This window comes from Notamacropus eugenii, chromosome 6 (genome assembly GCF_028372415.1).
Source record: "Notamacropus eugenii isolate mMacEug1 chromosome 6, mMacEug1.pri_v2, whole genome shotgun sequence".
Taxonomy (NCBI): domain Eukaryota; kingdom Metazoa; phylum Chordata; class Mammalia; order Diprotodontia; family Macropodidae; genus Notamacropus; species Notamacropus eugenii.
The window spans coordinates 176,033,560-176,054,884 of NC_092877.1; the positions used below are offsets into that span (position 1 = coordinate 176,033,560).

General features: G+C 35.4%; 1 protein-coding gene across 15 annotated transcripts in view; it reads left to right on the forward strand.

Annotated features, from left to right (window-relative positions):
• ROBO2 (roundabout guidance receptor 2) overlaps positions 1-21,325 on the forward strand; it is an 820,467-nt gene that overhangs the window by 628,734 nt on the left and 170,408 nt on the right. For all 15 annotated transcript variants that reach the window (XM_072621616.1, XM_072621613.1, XM_072621611.1 and 12 more), the window contains exons 13-16: positions 836-1,002; positions 3,404-3,525; positions 13,471-13,702; positions 20,112-20,236. In XM_072621616.1, the coding sequence (XP_072477717.1) occupies positions 836-1,002; positions 3,404-3,525; positions 13,471-13,702; positions 20,112-20,236 (646 nt within the window). The remainder of the gene's footprint in view (positions 1-835; positions 1,003-3,403; positions 3,526-13,470; positions 13,703-20,111; positions 20,237-21,325) is intronic.

Genomic DNA, 21,325 nt, shown 5'->3' on the forward strand with positions numbered 1-21,325 from the left:
AATTTTAACATTCTGATGTGCCAGTTCTTCGTAAAATAAACACTTGGAAGCTATTTTTAAAAAGTTGGATTCCTTCCTCATTCTTACTAGAAGAAACTTTTAACCTTAAATATAGTGTTAAAATGACATTCTGTGACTATTGTGGGATGGCTCTTTGCTCATAAATTTAAAGATATTTCATCATTCAGAGGGATCACAATATACTGTATAATGTACAATTTTATTAAGAATGTAAGCATAGAAAGCAATATTTACTCCACGCTCCCTTTCTTCTTTTACAGATGTGTAGTTTTAGAAGGCTCTGTTGTAATGTTGCATGTGGATTTGATGCAAAGCGAACACATCTTGTAACAGGAAAATTTGTTGGCATAATTTACTCTGTAGCCCATTTATTCTTTCTACAGGTTAATTCTTTCCAAGGTATATATGTATTATATATAATACACACATATATTTGCATATATTTAAGAGGATCATATTTCTTGTTCAGATTTGATGTTGTGATTCTTGGTTCCCCACCCCCACCCCTTTCCTTTTACAGGTGTTCATTTAGTGGCTGCAGTGCATTTAGCAAAGGCTGTCCCATCTCTTGGGCTGAGTTTAATTTATTTGTGCATGGCACTTTTGTTAGGTGGGCTCTGCTTTGTTGTGGAATTATCTCAATTCATCAGACTGTTTCATTTACTGAGCTGAAAACTCCAAGTGTTTTGTGTTTTATTATTTGTCCCATTTTCTTTTAATTTCCAACCATTAAACTTTGTCATTGAAATCCAACCCCATTCTTCGTGCCTATTTTTCCCCATGCTTGAATTGTAAATCTTCAATCTCATTTCAGCCAATCAGTGAGCAATAGCTGGCAAACTGTGGCAAACCATGTCAAGACGACAGTGTACACTGTAAGAGGACTGCGACCTAATACTATCTACTTGTTCATGGTGAGGGCTATCAACTCTCAGGGTCTTAGTGATCCTAGCCCCATGTCTGATCCTGTGCGCACACAAGGTAATTTTGGAAACTGCGATTTTATTCATAATACTTAGGAAGATAAATTTAGCATGGATTTATGAATACATTAGCTAAATGTGAACCAAGGATAAATGAATATCTCATTATGATTTTTAATATTTATTCTTTAGCCTTGACTCTGTGATTAAGAAACATCCTGTTCACTTTGGAAAGGTATTTTACCTCTCTCAGTCCTAGAAGTTTAAGTTTCATAAAGTTCCACTTTACATTCTTTGGCCAGGATTTCATAGGAAAAGAAAAGCCAAAGATGAAGACTTCAGGGCATTCAGGGAGAGGAGGTGTTTATTACATGCCATTTACCCCTCATTTGTACATGATTATAATAAAGGAAATTTTTTATTCCCAAAGTTGTCCAGATGGAACGATGGAAAAGCACTTATGAACAACTTATTACATGCTAACCCTAAATACTGAGGATACAATATATAATAGTGGGGAAAGTCCCTCCCCATCAGCGTTATACATTCTAATGATGGAGACTACACTTATAAGGAAATGGTAGCTAAAGAGGAATATTTTTGTCTGCAAAGTTACAGAGATGGTGAGGAAAGCCATAGAGTAGTAAAATTATACACCTGCTCTACTAGCAAGGGTATGTGTGTGTGGCAGCAGAGGGAGGGTCAATTGTGAGAAGATGAGCTGAGAGGAAAATGAAAACTGCTGAAGCCACCTATATATAGTGGAAAAAATGAAGTTTTTTGTTCCTCAATGGACTGAATTTTGATATAAAAGGTTATGCTAATAGAGTCTCCCATGTTAGCCAGGGATTTTTCCCTTAACTGAGAAGCTTGTGGTCTGAGTGTCACTTTTTTATTTCATATATCAGAGTTGTTAACAAGGGGTTAATTATTTTCTGTTTGTAAAAGGTTTTTTTAACAGAAGATAATACAAAATGGTATTTTTATGCTCTGAAAAGCACCACACAGGCATAAAATATTCTTATAATTATAGTGTGTTTCAGTGATAGTAACTAGCATGCTATTGTAATGGAGAATGGTTTCCTAAAGTATTCAAGTGAAATAAAATCATCATGTGACTTTTTAAAGTTACTGACATGACAGTCAAAGGAGGGAAAAATCACTTTGCTATTGTTCACTGAACAGTCATGTGATTAATTTTCTATGATTAAGAGACTGTGCAGGTAGAAAGAAAAAGTACAATGAGAAATGTGAAGAAGTGAATAATGATAATATTTCATCTTTACCAGGATACAAATCTAATTCCATGTTGCTCTATTTAAGGAGCAAATTAAATCATTGAACTTATAATGTAAGATAGATAACAAATTAAAATTGTAACTTTAACAATTACAGTGCATTATGGTACTTAATTTATCTGAGTAGAAGAGATGACAATTTTGTAGATCATATAATATAGAGCTCATCAACATGGATCATGGAAGATTGGAAATTTTATATCATGTGATTAAATGTAATAGATTCAGAAGCATCTGTCAAGTCCTGTATGAACTATGCTATTTACCAAATCCTGTTAAACTAGAATAGTTTTTCAGGGAAAAAAGGTAAAACAGAGCCACCAAAAGTTGTTTTCGATTTTGCTTGTATTAATACAGGAAAGATACAAAAGAAATATACTTTTAACAGATCTCTAAGAGGAAAACCAATATTTTTTGTCTGAATTCCAGGATTACTTTGAGTTAACATTGTATAGTGAACAGCCTCTGTAGGTCAATAAAGTCACCTCTACAAGTGACAAGAGATTTGATTTGAGCATAGAAAACCTTTTTAAAAAAAAAATAAATGACCTTTTCAGTTAGTTCAATTTTCAAAAGTTATCCATGACAACAACATCTAACTAAATACCTCTTATATTTATATCAATGATGAGCAAATACCTGGACCACTTAAAGTCATCATTGGAGTATAGGATGATGCACACAACTAAAAATTAATTTTGATCAATTAAAAGAAAAGTGCATTTTTCTCCCACAGTATCAAATACAATTAGAAAGCTTTATTATTCATGCAAGCATAAGGAAATTAAAATCAGAAAAAATCTGCTACACTGACTCCATAGTTAAGTGCAAATTTATTTTAATGCAATAACAATATTCTAATTATATTATGAAGTATATAACTTTTGTAATATAAAATAATAATACTATCAAAGAAAATAATTTTATTTTCTTTTTAAATACATTGTATTTCCAAAAGTATAATGCTTAAATATGTAAAAGCATATCAGAAGGGAATTTCAACCTCAATTTCTATTGTATAACTGTTGTAAATTTATTTGATGATCCATTTTATAAGGCCAGGTTATACAATACCCGTAAGCTAATATAGTGCTGTAAAATTGATTATATACTTTAAAACAACAAAAAATATACTCTTTGGAAATGATTGTATGCCAACAGATATAAGCCCACCAGCTCAAGGAGTAGATCACAGACAAGTGCAGAAAGAACTGGGGGATGTCATCGTCCGTCTTCATAACCCTGTTGTGTTGACCCCTACCACAATTCAAGTCACATGGACAGTAAGTGATTTGTAACTACATAGATCATTCTTCTTTATTGTATTCTTTGTCTTAATTTAATTGAAGCACCTCACAAAAGATAAGTTATTTAATATATGAAAGAAAACTATGTAAATGGAATGAAAGTATTAATTTTGGTGAAAAAATATTTTGAATCCATTGCATATTATATCCAATATGTGGAGGTTTCTTGGAATTATATGGTAAATATATAGTAAATATCCATATTTTTGTTTTCTTGTGTGTGAACAAAATGCATTAGCAAATTTTTTAAAGTAGAAAATGATGCTTTTCTGAGGTAGTAGATATGACAGCAACACAACAAAAATGCTAGCAAAATAATTTAACAAGATAATATGAAATGGTTTCTTGTAAAGCTAATGCCAATTAAATATTTGTTTCCAAGATCTGTCCCTGTTTCATTGTTATTCGTTCATTTCAGTTGTGTCTGACTCTTCATTTTCAACCTTCCTTATGGAGTTTTCTTGGCAAAGATACTTTGGTAAAGATGTTTCCTTCTCCAGCTCATTTTACAAACGAGGAAACTGGGGCAAGCAGGATTACCCAGCTAGTATGTGTCTGAGGCTAGATGTGAGCTTGAGTATTCCTGACTCCTGAACCAGTATTTTGTCTACATCTAGCTGTCCCAATGCACTGCGTCAAAAAATGTTTTTGAGTGCTAATTTTATAAGGTGCTTTGTGATTTAGACACCAGGAAAAGTGATGTGCTTTCCCAGCCTTATGTCGCTCTACTCCCTTTTCTAACTCCTGGAAAAAAAAAAAAAAAGGAAAGCATTAATATCTGCTTACGCATAAGCCTATTTCCTGATAACTCTAATATATTTATAAGAATAATCCACACAGCCTTTATGAAGAGTATCCTTGTTAAAGGTATGAAGAAGCAGATTTGTACAAGCTATTCTTCGGCTGATTCCTTCTACATAGTTTCATAATTGACTGAAGGGTATATAGTGCATCCCACTCTGCAGATTAATTGTTGTTCATTTTAAGAACAGCCCATAATTAATGCAAAATCCTGCCTTAAAGACATTCTTCTGCCATATTGTACATTGGATTCATATCTCTCATGTACCTCAGAGTCATGGAAGATTATTTGAAAGTTAGAAGAGCAGAAAACTTTTTTCAGTGGCCACCTGATTTATTAGTGAAACAAAAACCAAGGGGATGCGTTTTCCAAAGGTGTTTGACAGTGACATAGAGAATATGAAATTCAGTATACAAGATGAGGACTTCTAGATGCATTTGATTTCTATGGCAGAGTGCTATCTTCATCAAGTTCAGAGCTTCCAAAATGAGATTTATAATCATCCAAAACAGTTTTGTCTAATAAGCGCACAAGGGGAAAAAAGTGAAAGAAGAATATCTTTTTTCTAAAGTATGCTGTACCATTGTATGACAACTCTTAAGTAGTCCATCAGCCCATAAATCTCTGACAGATATACCACACATTGGCAATGAACTGACCCCAAAATTGAATAGAAAAAGGAAAATAGGCTGGATTATAAATGGAAAATTGTTCAGTCCAATGACCACAGACTTCTTCCTGAAACCAAGGCCCTTTCTTTTGACAATATTTTCCAGTAGAGTTAATATGGCTAAAAAGCATGGAAAAGTAAAGGTACAAGTATAAAAAGAGGAATGGGGAGATGCAGAGTGCCTGGAAGTGGCCCAGTGGAAAGAGTGCTGGGCTTGGAGTCAGAAAGACTCATCTTCCAATGTTTAAGTCTGACCTCAGGTGTTTACTAGCTTTGCAACCCTGGGCAAGTCTCTCAGCCCTGTTTGCCTCAGTTCCTCATTTCTAAAATAAGTAGAAGGAAATGGAAAAGTACTCCAGTATCTCTGCCAAGAAAATCTCAATGGGTCAGGAAGAGTTGAAAAGGAGTAAACAACAAGAAAAGGTCCTGGAAGTTGACTGTAGGGTATTAAAAACAAAGAAAGAAATTATACATACAGATATATACATATATAAGCATATATACATATATATATAATTAAAAAGTTAAATAAAAGATTTTATTAGAGAAACTTATGAGTTTACATTTTGGTTTTTGATAACTACTATAGTAGTAGGAAGAAAAAAGTTACATAGGATGAGAAAGTATAGCTGGGATGTGATCTAAAGATATATCTGGAAATTAATGTCAATAATTATCTCTTTCTCTTAAATTATTATTGAGTTGATGTATAACAGTAATTCAACCTTAGGCAACTGGTTTACAAAAGATCAAGTTCTTCATAATATGAATGTTCATGAATATATCATTTTGAAACACATACATTAAAGCCTAAATGTTATGTTTATAACTTTAAAATGTTCATCTGTCAAAATTAACTCTTAAAATCCACAGCATGGTCTGCAAATAGTATGTTCTCTTTAACAGAATGTGTTCAAACATTTTACTTTTTCTTCCTCCTGTACCAACTTTTTTGTTTTTATCCCCCTGGAAAAAAGCTATAGCAACCACATAAATTCAAGTTAAAACACTTGACACTCAATTAGTTATTAAGTAGGTCACCATTATGCCATGGTTTAAGGATTACAGGAAAATGGGCAAAGCAACATTTTGTCATAAACATGAGGTTCATAAAGTCTGTAAAACATTTAATTAATGAAAATAAAACATGGATAAAACCAATTTACCCTGATTTACAGACTCCCTTCATCTGGAAACAGCTGCTTAATGTTCTTCTTAAAAACACAGCTTGCTTCTTTCAGTATTAACAAGCTATTATTGTGAGTTATGCTTCTCTTTCACTGCATAAATTCACTTAAAGTAAATGTAGAGAAGTTTATAAAATGCAAACATAATGTTGTTGTAACATATGTTGCAAGGTTTCTTAACAGTGACAATTTTGATGGAAGATCTCTATTTGGCTTCATAAATTTAACTTTTTGCTTCTTGTTTGACATGTTTTAATGTTATAACAACAAACTGTTAGGAATATATAAATGTATATGTATGTATTATTCTATAACATATATGTATATATACATATTAAAGATATAAAGTAGTTAATCTGATAAACACCAAAAAAACAATGTACTCAGTCTCTCCTATTCTTGCTATATCCCCAAGGAAGTGTTGCACTAATTCTAGAAAATCTCTGATGAGTTAGAGAACTGTCAAGAGGGTGACGGAAATTCTACTTGTTCAGGCTCAGCTGTGAAAGTGGAATCAATCACCTAGATAACTAAATGGAAAGGATCACATATCTATCTCTATGGGTTTGATAGTTATGGAGTTCTAAAAGTACCGAATTCTTAGACAGAAGTATTTCAACCAAAGTTTAGATATTAAAAGTTTAAGCAAATAGTATTTGTTATTGTTACTTTTTCATCTCTTATCATAAGAACAATGCTACGACTAAAGAAAAAGTGCCAAAAGAAGGTAAATTAAGAAAAATTTCCAGTCACAATCTGTGGAAAGATTTAAGAATTATAACTGTATTAAAACTATCCAAATAAAGCTGAAATAATAAAAATATATCCCTAGTTTCAACCCTAACCCCCAGAAGTAAATCCATGCCTTGTGATTTAATCTTTATGGGGGTGAAGGAGTGGGTGGGTCATGATGCTAATTAAAATTCAAGTATTTCATGGAACATGACATGCAATTTTATAATTTTAGATAGAGAAAACTACAATGTTCTTTTAATGGTTGATTATTTTTATAAAGTAGCAGTACATAAAATAATCTTATTCTTCAAATCACTGAGTACATAAAAATAGATGTTAAATAGCCAAGGGCCCCATTTTTGTTCTTAAGTTACAACAACATGACCCTAACACAAACTTTATTCTGTAAACATAGGTAGTAACTTGGGTTATACTCTCTTATTTTACAGTGATGATTGATTATTTCATTTTCTCACAATTCTCAAGAGAAAGTGTGCTGAGGGGGCATAAAAAGTGCTATCTGGAATAATATTCCATGTTCGAAACCATAGTCTTTTATTTATAAAGTATGCTGTCCTTCCATACTCTGAAGCTTATTAGTTAGCAAGAAAAAGTAGTAAAAATCTGTCAATTTTAGTCTCGAGTACCGAGAAGCTCTTGAAGCTGGTAAAGTATCAAAAGCTATTTAGATGTTTCTATATTCTAGGCATTGACTTCTGTACTGGAAATTTTATCATTAGGTAATGAGACTCTTAAAACTTGACTAGACTGGTTCTTGGCAAATAAACATAACAGTTCTTTTTCAGACCCATACTTTAAGAGTTTCCAAGCTAACTATTTCTTTTCGTTGTCATAATCTTTGAAAACTCATGCCATGAAGAAGCAAAAGAGAATAACTTTAATAGAGGTTCCAACTCTAATAATCTCTGAAGATAAATTTGGAAAATATGTATCAATTTATTTAAAAATAATACATGATTGCATGTTAATATAAGTAAGTTTTATGAAAAATATTTTCCAAAACAAAAAAAAAAGTGAGGAGTTGTATTGTTTTGTGTATCTTTGCAAACTCTCTTTCATGCATCACTTGACAGCCAAAGGTTCTCATATCTGCAACTATATTCAACCTGTTGTGATAGGTTTTTGTTATATATGAAGAAAATCCAGCCTCACGCAGATATCTAGTTGGAAAAGGCGCAAATATTTCAATAAGCAAATTATGTCTTAGTACTGTTGTATAAATGGTTTTGACCTAGCAGACAACCTGAAAGGAAAGACTAAAGTTTAAGAACTATAGCTCTTAAACTTTGGAATGGACTGATTTCACTTCCTACTTCTTTGAACTCTACTTGAATCAGCTATCTTTCTCATCCCACCACCTAGCTGTCTACTGCTTTCTTAGCTGAGACTAACATAGATTAGTCCTTTGTTACTCAGGGTGAAGACAGGCTCAGGGGACACATAGGTATGCATGCTTTCACCCACACATGTACAAGCATGTGAAGGCAGAATGAATGGAATGGAGTGAGATACATGTAGGTCATTCAGCAGTTAACATAAAAAACAATTTATTTAATCATGGCTAAGATATGCATCAAGGACATGACAAGGATACAATTATAGGTTGAGGGCAAAGCATATATTATTAACTCCATCAAAACATTGCTTGAATTTAAGTCTCACCCAAGGTCACATAGATAGTTAATGGGACACTATTCTTGAATCCCTGGAAACCTAGGTCAAATGTCCTTTGGTATTAGAATATTTCAAGAGCATTTTGGTAGCACTGAATAATTTGATCTTAACCTACATTAACTGAAGCACATTGTTCAGAGCAAGTAAGGAGATTATCTTGATATATTCTGCCTTAATCAGACTACATCTTGAGTACTGTGACTAGTTCTGCCTGGCACAGAGCTTGTCCAGATTATTGTGACTTGTCCTTGAAGAGGACCAAAATGACATCATGACTGGCTAATCAGACCAATATGATCTCAGAAGGCTGTACCACAGTTCAAACATAAATAGTCCATTTAAAGATTTTAGATGGAGATGTTTCTAGATTTGCACATCTCATATTTCTTTTTTAGCTACTGCTATTCTGCTTTGCTCATGGAGTATAACCGCCCTGTTCTAACAGATCCATGTTTCACAACTGATATGAGAGTTCTTCAAAGAGACCCTGATATTCTCCTCTACTTGTGTTGAATCAGTTGTGACCAGTAATGACTGGAAACACTACCATTCAAAGATCACTTAAAGGAACTGCTATATTTTAGTCTTCAGGAAAGAAAAGTTAGCTGGATTATCATACCATTCTTTAAACAGAGAAAGGGAGGGAGGGATAAGAGAGACAGAGACAGAGAGACACAGAGAGAGTAAGAGAGCAAGAGAGAGGAAGAAAGGTTATTAATAATTTATTAAGTATTTACTGTATGCCAGGCACTGTGCTAAGTATTGAAGAAACAAATATGACCAGATACACAGTTTCACTCCCCAGAGGGCTTTCTAATGGAAAAAAAGATAGTTAGGGAACATCATAGAGGCCCATTTCTGGGGTAACCAAAGTGGAAAGAGTCCTGGCTAATAGAGGTAGGGCAGGTAGTGGTAACAATGATTGCTGGAGTGAAGGTAATGTAGTGTGGAAGTAGCTGGGAAATGATGGGGAATCCTGGATCATACTGGGTCATAACCATTTCATATAGCAGAAAAACCAAAGCTGAAAAAGACTGTGAAAAGCTCAGCCTCATATGCACTAAGTGCCTGAGGTAAGATTTGAACCCATAGCTTTCTGACTCTAAGTCCAACATTCTCTCAATTGTGCCACCAAAGTAGTTCTGGGAAAGATAAGGTGAAAGGTCACCTGTGAGAACATTTCAGAATAACATGAGGTATAGTAGTTTGCTTTATTTTGGAGGATAGAAATTAGTTTTTGGTGGGTGGAAGTTATAACGGAATAAGGAAACATAAACTTCATCATACCATTAGTTAAAAGGGAATAAGTAGGAAAAAGTTCACTGTGAAGGTAAACTGCCCTACAGTTTGACACAGGATCATAGAATGTATTTGAGGTCACAGCCAGGTGGAGGTAGAGAAGGTGGTGTTTTCTCCCACAAAGAAGTTTAAGCTCTACACCTCAAATAGATCAGGTCCAGTCCTGAAGAAGCCTGACCTTTGGAAAACATCTTTTTCTCTCTCCCCTTCTATCCCACCCCCTCCACTCTGGCTCATCAGTTCTCTACCTCAGAGTAAAAGTCGGGAAAATCTATTCAACAAAATTTGGTATGATTCCTGTGCCAGATCTCCCCAAAAGAGATTTACAGGGTGATTTCTAGAAAGGTGGTAGATACGCAAAATTGATCAGGTCCATGACAGCTATTCATTTTCTTCCCCTAGTCCCCTCACACACAGGCAAATTCCTCAAAACAGAAAAAAACTAAACAAAATAAAATTCATATGCATGCTTGGGCAAATATTTGCCATATGAAACAATTATCCCTAATTCTTATTTTACTCTCCTTGGGGACTCACACTTAAAATATTAAAACATGATACTGTTAAATGCATATTTCAGTTTCTTGTCAGATCTGTACTATTTAAATAACTTGCTCAAAGTCCTGATCTTCTACGGAGCCATACTCTGACTTTGTTTTACTTAGCATTCAATTGGTGAAATGAAAAGTTTGAATTTTCAGTTCTTTTCCAGTTCTAAATCTATGTATGGTAAGAAGGTTGATATCTCAAACTTGAAACGAGGAGCTCCTGATACCTTGGATTCACAAGTTTGCTCTGGAGTCCAGAAGCACCACACAGTTGTCATATGGTCAGCTGTGCTCTGGAAAAAGAAAAACACACACACACACACACACACACACACACACACACACACACACACATGCACATGGCAAATAGGGCCCTGTAATTCACTTTCAGGCTTATTTAGATAGGGATATACTTATGCTGCTGTTATAAATAGTGCCCCCTCTGACCCTTCCCCATCTAGAGCAAGGCTCACTCCCAGGCCTGAAAACAAAACTGAAGTCCAGAGTGAAAGAAGAATCTTTAATTATGTCTCTAGCAAGAAGAGGGCACGTTCCCTCCTAGGAGAGAAGTGCTTACCGTAAAGGAAGAACAATACTGGGGAAATCAGAAAGCTTTCTCTAAGTTTTACATTCATTCCCCCTGAACGTAGTATGAATGAATGAATGTAGTAGAATGTACCTCCTAGGGGAGGACTACAGTTTGTTCAAGCCAATTCAAGTCCCTTTATACAGTTCCCAAATTCAAATCTCCCCGCTTCCTATCTATTGGCTAGAAGGAGCCCACCTCACTTCTCGTTCTCCTCTCTGATAAGCTTCCCCTCAAACAGCTCCTCAAGCCTGCACACAAGTTTCTGACCTTTTTTTACCTGTTCATGCTAGGTCACAAGCTCTGCTTAACTGCTGTCACTTAAAGCTAGAGTTCCTTCTTTTTGTTTCCCACAGCGGCCATGTTCAGGCTGCTGGGCCAGGCAGGGCCAGAAGGGGGTTAGGGAAGGAATCCTGCTTATCCTCTATTTCAGGAATATAGACAAAAAGACTCCAAAGAGGATAAAAGAGTGAATAATTGTAGAGATTACTTGTACTTTTAAAGATTAATGAACAGGTGGCTGCTCTTGGTTCAGCGACCTTTGGCAAAACTCCTTGGCTCTGTTGAGGTCTGGGGTGCTTGGGACCCCAAAATACTGACACCCTGAGTCCTGCCTGAATAAATTCAACTCAAGCCTTCTTCTAGTCAAAGAAAAAAATGTTTATTAAGGATTTGTCATATCGGGTAGACTCTTAAAGGAGCCAAAGCATTTCTGACACTTGTATTGACAAGAGGACCAGATTGAATCTCAGCTAGACAGAATCTAAGCACCTTCATGGAGACAAGAAGGACCTTATATACAGGAAAACAGTGGGAGGGATCTGGCTGTGGTCTAGTAGTCTGGGGTGATGGGAGGAGGGCTTTAGGGAGGATCTTGATGAAATTGGGATGACTAGAGGTCAGAAATTTGATGTGGGATTTTGATGTGATCAACGGTAGGAAATAATTGGAGGCAATCAGGAAGTAACAGACAATGGAGGGCTAGGCTAGGTTAAGGGTGGCAGAGAATTGAGCATAGTGATAATGAAAGGCTTATAGTCTCAAGTGAATGCCAGATCAAGTGGGAAAATTCTAGGAAAGTTCCAGGGGGCCCCCAGAGTCTGTGTGCCTTCAAGACTTTAGTTAAAGGCTAGAGCATATGTTGAGCAGGTGTGGGCAGAGTCCATTCACAGAAAGTACCACAGTCAACCTATGTATTTAGGGCACAAGTTTAATCTTCATGTATATTCAATGGGCTGTCTCACACAGGCCCATCCTAATACATGCTGCATGGGATATTCAACCTCCTTGATTCAGAACTAGAAGAGGTCTTAAAGTTCTACCCTTGCATTTTATCAGGGAGAAAATTTAGGCACAGAAAAAATTAGAAGTCTTGCTAAGGTCACACTTATAAGTAGCATGAACCTGGTTCATCTGATGACAAATACATCATTCTTCCCATGTAATAATTGCCTTGAATATATTAGATAAAAGAAATGTTTATTAAACTTAATTAAACAGATTGAATTTACTCTCTGCACATTGTTTGTCTCATATATTTTTAAAACTGCAAAAGTTTTTCACTTTCATACTTTTTATCTCACTTTCTCTGGGTCTATTTAAAGATGACCAAATTTGCCATTAGAAAACTAAATCTGCTGGAGGAGAAAAATCATCCAGGATACTTCAATTGTATGAATGTGTTACATTCAATTATCTGTGTCACAGTAACATTTAATTAGTATGGTTAATCAAAGTTCCATAAAATTGTTTTTCAGGACAAGTAAACAAGCATTTATTAAGTGTTTACTATGCCTCAGGCACTGTGCTCTGCTGGGAATCCAAACAAACAGAGGATACAAACAAATGCAAACAAAAGCATAGGCTCTGTCCTCAAGTTGCTTATATCCTAATAGGGTATGGGCAGCATTTAAAAGAAAGGTGAAGGAGGGTGGGAAAGGAAGAAAGATATCCATGGTGGCATGGTGCTGAAAGTCAGGAGAACTTTTTTTTAAAAAAATAAATATAGAATACACAATCAATTCAGTAACCATGTTAAATTCCTCGTATGTGGAGAGTGTTCTTTATGCCTTCATTGAAAACAAATCTTTTATTCCATAATTTAAAAATAAAATAAATAAATGTGTGTCGGAGGAAGAAACCAAACAACTATAAAATCCGGCTTTTTTCTTTTCCTCTTCAATTTCAAATAACAAAATTGCTCATTATTGCACATTACTTATGATGCATGGGATAGCCAACCTCACTGCTACAAATAGATTCACAACTGGAAAAGACATAAAGTTCAACCCTTTCATTTTTCCAGGGAGGAAACTAAGTCACAGAAATAGGTTAAATTTCTTTCCTAGGTCACACAGATATAACTGATTTCCATTTAATGCTGTTTTCTGTATATTTAGGTTGATCGTCAGCCACAATTTATACAAGGCTATCGAGTCTTGTATCGCCAGACATCAGGCCTCCAGTCTCCATCAACATGGCAAAACTTAGATGCTAAAGTGCCTACAGAACGCAGTGCTGTTCTAGTTAATCTAAAAAAAGGAGTGACTTATGAAATTAAAGTTCGGCCGTATTTTAATGAGTTTCAAGGAATGGACAGTGAATCAAAGTCAGCCCGTACTACTGAGGAAGGTCAGTATTGAAATTTGCTGTAAAATCTTACTAAGATCATAATAAAGTCAATTTTTGTTTTTTAAATTACTTTTTAGTCATCTATACTTAGGGCTAGGCTATGGTTGCCAAAGCAGAAAATGTCAACTTAAAAGAAAGAATATTTAAATTCCTCTGTCCTTCATTTGCTTTGGGAAATGAAGATCACGTTGTAATAATAACCTGTGAAAAATTTGCTCAGTAAAGGTTAGTTTTCCGGAAGTTTGATTTTTTTTTCTTGTTCTTAGAAATTAAGCATTCGTTACAAGCTTGTTAGGCTGAAGTTATTTAGCTGGAATTTAGTATTAGCCTTGTTTTCTCCCACTGAATGATTTTTTCCACTTCTGTTATAAATTAATTTTTGATGTGATCATTTACTCATTTTATTTTAAAGAGGACATAAGACTTTGAGAAAAATGTTGACCCTGATACTACCTCGTCATTCTATTTCTGTATTCCTTAAATTTAAACATAAAGAATATGCCCTGCTCGCTGCCTCTATTTCCTTACATTTAGGGGCAGATAAGTGGTGCAGTGGATAAAGCACCAGTGTAGGAGTCAGGAAGATCTGAGTTCAAATCTCACCTCAGACACTTGACACTCACTAGCTGTGTGACCTTGGGCAAGTCACTTAACCAAAATTGCCTCATCCTGGGTTATCTCCAGTCATCCTGATGAATATCTAGTCACTGGATTCAGAGGGCTCTGGAGGAGAACTGAGGCTGGTGATCTGCACAGCCCTCCCTCACTCAGAACAAAGTCAAATGCAAGTCATGTTATTATTTCTCTGATGGCATGGTCTTCTTCTGCAATGAAGGACAAACACACCCACACATTTTCTTACATTTACTTTCTCCTCAATCTGCTATATGATTTCTAGCCTTATCACTCACAAATTGTTTGCTCCAAAGATATCATAAAGTCTTAGTTGCCAAATCCAGTGACCTTTTATCCACTGTCCTTATTGACAATCCTCTATAGCACTTAAATCTGTTGACAATTCTCAATTTTATCCTTTCTTATTTCTTGACTTTTATGATCACTCTTTATATTCTCCTAACTGATCTTTCTCAATCACCATTGCTAATTACGGGAATCTAGTAAGGTTCTGTCCTCAAGCATCTCTGTCTCTGTCTGTCTGTCTGTCTGTCTGTCTCTCTCTCTCCAATTTCAGACTTCCATAGCTTCAATTATTACTTCTATGCAAAACACTCCCAAATCTACAGTGGCAGCCTCAGATTTATTATGCTAAAAACAGCTCATCTTCCCATCAAAACCTGTATCATCTTCTGGATTTCTTCATTTAATGCCTGGCACTACTATTTATTCTCCCAGTCATTTTTATCTCTCCATGTCATTTTTGTCCCTTCCATCTTCCTCACTCCCATATCTTATTTCCACAAAATGTCTTAAATCTGTCTCCTTCTTTTTACTTCCTTTATTTTCCCTTACAGTTCCAAACTGATTTTCTTTCTCCTTTCTCTCCCCTTTCTAATCCATCCTCCATAGGATTGCCAAAATAATCCTCCTAGTCACAGGTATGAACACATCATTCGCAATTCCTGCAATTTTTTCTGGTCTTATGGTTGGTCCATATTAATCCATTGATCCATCCAGTCCTGCTGCTAAGCTAGGGGCCAACTTAGGTGCCAACTCTTCCATGAAGGCTCCAGAATTCCTCAACTAGAAATAACCACACTGTCCTCTCTTCCTTGTTTTTCTATTCGACTAGCCTTTGGCACATTTTTCTAACTTGGTCTGAGAGTAGTTTGTCCACTTATCCTCACTTAGTTTTTTACCTCTCCCAATACAGTGTCTCACTTAATACTTTAATGCGTAAATGGGTCTGTCATCTTATTGTAGCTCTTGGATCTAGTGAAGTCTTCTTTTATGTTGTTTCTCTATACATCCACCATACAAGATCTTCCAAATGTATTAGAGGCTTTCCTCTAAATCTTGTGGGGAAACAGAGCAGTGCCCAGTTTGTATACTTGTCATCCCTTGTTGTTTTCCTTATCCAATCACACATTCCCTGGACATATCTTTTATGGGATTTCTTGCTTACCAAGGTATCAATGGTAACATGCAGTACCAATACCCTTTGATTCATCTATAGTTTTGATTCTTAAGAGACTGTGGTGAACTCCTATTCACATCCTTATATCACTCCTGAAAGAATATAGGTGCTTTAAGAGGGGATATTTTGCTGAAGAGGAATTCTGGATCATTTTAATTTCTCAAATGCAACTCTACCCACTCTCTTCTTCCTTTTCAATTCTTTGATTCTCTGAAGAACTGGAGCGCCTATCCATTCTAAATGGACTAATGAACTAACTCAGCCAACTGATATCCAGCCATATGTCATAGCACAGTCTTCATCCATTTGGATTTCCTTGTATTTATTATTTGGTTATGCATTTCATTAAGGAGTACTTGTAGCAATCTGAAGCTTGTAATCCACAAATTTCATTCACAAATAGGAACATCTGGAAAACTTCACCATCTCTAGGAATACCATCTTCCATTTGTGAAGTGTTAAACATCCTCCATGACAGAGGCAAACACCCTGGGCTGGCTTAAGTGATCCTTTTTTATACCTCATTTGAGACTGACACAGCATCACCGATCAGAGTTATGTCTGTGGTTATACCTATGAATGATTTTTTAATAATTTTAAAAAATGTTTTAAAACATTGATGTTTTATTTTCTCCCAATCTACATGTAAAAGCAATTTTAATATTCTGTTTCTTTCAAATTTTGAGATCCAAATTCTTTCCTACCCTCTTTCACCTCCCTCCCTCCATTGAGAAGGCACGCAGTTTGGCATAGGTTATACATGTGTAGTCATGCAAAACACATGTCCATGTAAATCTTTTTCCTTTTGTAGGTAACAGAATCCAGTGGAATTATATCTGGGAAAAATGAGCAGCAATTTGAGCTCCTTCTCACCCCCTAAAAAGAAGCTTGAGCATTGTAATAGCTGTCCTGTCATGAGACAGGCATGCTACAAAAAAAAAGTGTCAAGGGAAATGAGAAACACCTTTGTAAAATGTTTAATATCCTTCTTGACCTCTTCCATGATTTGCAACAAATTCATATTTTTCTTTAAGACCTTGGATGTAGGAATTTTGACCTTGTTGTTTTCTTCTGAGCTTGCGTTTTGATCTTCCTTGTCACCATAGTAACTTTCTAGAGTCAGGATCTTTTTCTGCTGTTTGCTCATTTTCCACCCTATTTCTTAACTTTTAACTCTGTGCTAAAATGAGGCTATTCTTCCAGAGAGGAGGAGGCACTGTCCCAGCTTCAGGGTCTTTTTTGCAGCTGTTTTCAAAGATAATTCTGAGGATCTGTAAGTTTTCAATTCTTCCTAGATGGTATGATCTAGAGAGATCTCCTGGACTGTGCAATGGGCTATGACTTACTACAAGCACTCTTTCCCATCCTGGGATTGTGACCATAGTCTACATTTCCCTGATACTGCAAGTTCTGGTGTGCTAGTGCTCCTCCACACCCTGAGACTGAGACCTAGCACCATGACCCAGGTCCCACTATAGACAAAGTATCAGAGTCCTGTCTTCATTTCCTTCTTACTAGTTTTCTGATCCCCTGTCCATCTGTTGTCTGAGAGGTCCAGAAACCACCACTGCCACCATTGATTCAATAGCCCCCAAAGCCTGCTCCTGGTTTGCTAGGGCAAGTTCTGTGCTGTGCTGGTGCAGTCTGCACTAGACTGTGCTCTACTCCCACCCTAGTGTAACAGACCTGTCCTACCTACCTTCTAACTTGTCTTGGACTGGAAAATTATTAAACTGCATCCATCCTTTTTGGGGTTTGGCCACTTTAAAATTTGTTTTGGGACACTATTTAAAGGTGTTTGGGGGAGAGCTCAGACAAGTCCTTGCCTTTTCTCTGCCATCTTGGCTCTGCCTCTTTGATTCTTGAATTATATTATTATTTGAATGTTAAAATGCAACTAAGGATTAATCATTTTCTCCAAATCATGCAATTCTCCAACACTTCAAATATGCCAAATATATTTACTGCCTAAACCACAGGAGCAGATATCTCCCACAAGGTAAAAATCCTTATGGAATAACTCCTTGGAAGTTCATCCTTAAGGTGCTCATTAGGTAATCCTCCCCCATTGTTTTCCTGGCATACCCTCATGCTCTCAGTGGGAGCCAAAGCTAACTCCAAAGCACATGCAGGCATCCATAATGAGGTTCTTGCTACTGCTACAGAGACTCTGCCAGAATCATCTCTACCCTCTTTCCATCCCTCAAAGAGAGATGTGCCCATCTACAATCTGCCATTTTACTGAGTCCTGATCCTAGGTTAAGCACCCTCAAAGCTACAGAAATTCTTTCTGGAATATGTTCCCCAACATCCCCTGACTCAGAAGGAAACAGCAGACATTGATTTTGGTATAAATTAAGGTACATTTTAACTGGTGTTGCCTCAGCTAACACAAGGTTGGCAGTCAAATATTTTTCTTTCATATCATTTATCCTTCCTGAATATGACACATAGGAAAATATTCTGTAAGCCATTTTGTTATAAAATGAGATGATTTTCTGTAAATAAATAATCACTGGATTATCCCCCCTTTCTTAATTAAATAGCTTATAGTTCATCCAACATTTAAAAAGATTTTTTAAATGAATTTTAATGAGTTAGACAGAAATTTTAGAAATAGTATTATTTTATATGTGATTTGAAGTATATTGATGTATGTATAACTATTTCCAGAGCCCCATCCTCTTAAAGAATCATTAGCTGTCTTTTTTTTTTAATATTTGGAAATCCAATTAAAATAAATATTCCTGAATAATGATAAGATAACCTTTAGCAACCATTGATTCATTTAGCCTTTGAAGAAGAGGAATCTTTCTGGGTTGGGAAGTAGGTTGGGGTGGGGGAAACAAAACTAATCCTTTATCCAGTTTTAATTTAATATGGAATGCTACATTTGAGGGCTACTCCAAAAATTGATTTTTCCTTAGTTGGACTTCTCCTCTAGATGAGGTATTTATCACAATTCAGTATCTGTTCAACTCCTACCTCTTTCACCTTTGGAAGGTAGCAAATAGAATCTAGTGGGGTTTTATTTGGAAAAAATGAGTAGTGATTTGAGTTCCTTCTCACCCCTAAAAAGAAGCTTGAACATTGTAATAATTGACCTGTCATGAGGCAGATATGGTGTTCTCTACAAACAAGTGTCAAGGGAAATGAGAATACCTTTTAAAAATGTTATTTTTCAGGGTTATGTATTTAATAACTATAGGACTGCCAAATAAGTGGTTAAATTTATAACATGGTACCAAATTTCTGAGATTCTCACTAGGAGAAAAGCAGAAAGCATGTTTTGTGACCCTATTAACTCATATGTCTGTGAATGTATGGCTATATCTGTCATGTAATATACTATCATATTATATTTTTCAAATGTTTGGACCTATTGCCTTACTAGACATGAAAGTTTATAAATTCATCAAGCTACTATCCTAATAAATATATCAGATGTCTTTTATATTAAAAAAAAGTTCTTAAAGCACTAGGAAGCTTTCTGTTTTGTTTAGGATTGTTGTGTTTTTTAAATGACAAAGTAGTTTATATTGCATTTTGTGTCATTTGTATATTTGCTTTAGAAGATGCCTATCATTAAAGAGCATTTGCCAACTAAAGGGTGACCTCCCACCTCTTGTCCAACGCCATATCCCAGTCCTAACATACCTAAATATATACTGCTAACAAATGTTTGTTCATTGGTTTAACTATATGACTTAAACCTTTCACTGGCCAAAGCGCAACATTTAAGGACCTGAAGGGCCACATGTGACCTCAAGGCTGCCCACCCCTGGTCTAAATCCTGAAGTTTTCAGCATGCCATTTGATTTTAAGGTTTTCTCTGTCTTGTGGAATGACTAACCTTATGGGAGCTATAAAGAAATTGTTTTTATATAATTCAGGTCTTCCTTTCTTACATGTTAGTTCCATCCAGGATTTTTTCTACATTAGTTCACCATGCTTTTTAGATCAAAGGTGGCAATCTCTCTTTATATATATGTAATTGGGAAAAATGATCAACCAACTTTAATTACTTTTTCCAATATTAATTTCTAACATCAGTACTAGGAGAAAATATCTTTTTCACATGACTCAGTTCTGTGAAAGGTATAGTAAAGTTTCCTTTATTCAACATTTCCATGTCCACCACTTTTATTTTAGGGCTATCATTGCATTTTCCAAAATCACCATTGCTGAGCACTATGTGCATATTCAGAACTTTGTGTGTGATCTTCTTCTTGCACTAACACTATCTGAGCAAAAGTAATGCTTTGACAGCTGGATTCATGATAGTTGTTTATTTTTTTTCTTTTTCCTTTGCAGCTCCAAGCGCTCCTCCCCAATCTGTCACAGTGCTAACAGTTGGAAACCACAACAGTACAAGTATCAGTGTTTCCTGGGACCCTCCTCCTCCAGATCATCAAAATGGAATTATCCAGGAATATAAGGTATGGTCAAAGTACAAAAGAAAAAAAATTACTGATAACTTTATTCCAGAAAATTCTATATAGATACAGAAATTGTACAGTTTGGTAATTACATATTTTTCCTATAAAATACCGCTTCAAGTTTTTATTTGATTCATTCTCAGAATATCCTTGTGGGATACAGTAGTAAAGGAAGATATTCCTGACAAACAGAACAGAGAAATTGTGACCTAAAGTTGCCCGACTAATATGACAAAGCTGGAATTAGAACATAGGTCTTCTTACTCTGCAGAGGTACATAATCGAGATTCAATTAGCCATTTCAGTTGTTAGTGGAAAAAATATTAAACAATAATGATATTGCTTGGAAAGGAAAAAAAAAACAATTGACTGATTTTTCCAATGAATTTCTTTGATTTTGTGTGGAAAGTTTTTGCCCCATGTTTTACTGCTTTTTGTATTTGGTATAGTGAATATGGCTAATTGGGAAAAATAAAATTCTAAATGTACCATGATTAGAGTACAACAAAATGAGTGTTTCAAATATCACTAATACTTGTGAAAATTGAAAGCCTATGATTGAAAACTTATAATTTTAGCTATTAATAAATATTTATGGAGTGGCAACATTATTATGCTTAACACAGAACATTTAGCAGAATTAATGACATTTTCTGCTCAGGGATTTATAATTTAAGATGAAAACTGAAATTTAATTCAAAATGTTACATTATTATTTTTGTTATACATGGAGAAATACCTTTTCAAGTAACATTTTCATAATAAGGGAATTCCTTATTTTGATAATGCCCAATTTCATTAAGAATATCACTGTCTCCATGTAGCGAAGATGCATTCAGGAGAAAGAAATATAAACATTGGTATTTGAAAACCCATTATTACTCCTACTACTTTACATTGGGTCAACAAGGTGGCACAATGGATAGAGTGCCAGACCTAGAGTCAGGAAGACTCATTTTCCTGAGTTCAAATCTGATCTGGCCTCTGATACTTGCTACCTATGTGATCCTGGGCAAGTCACTGAACCTTAATTGCTTTAGTTTCCTCATCTGTAAAATGAGCTGGAGAAAGAAATGACAAAACACTCCA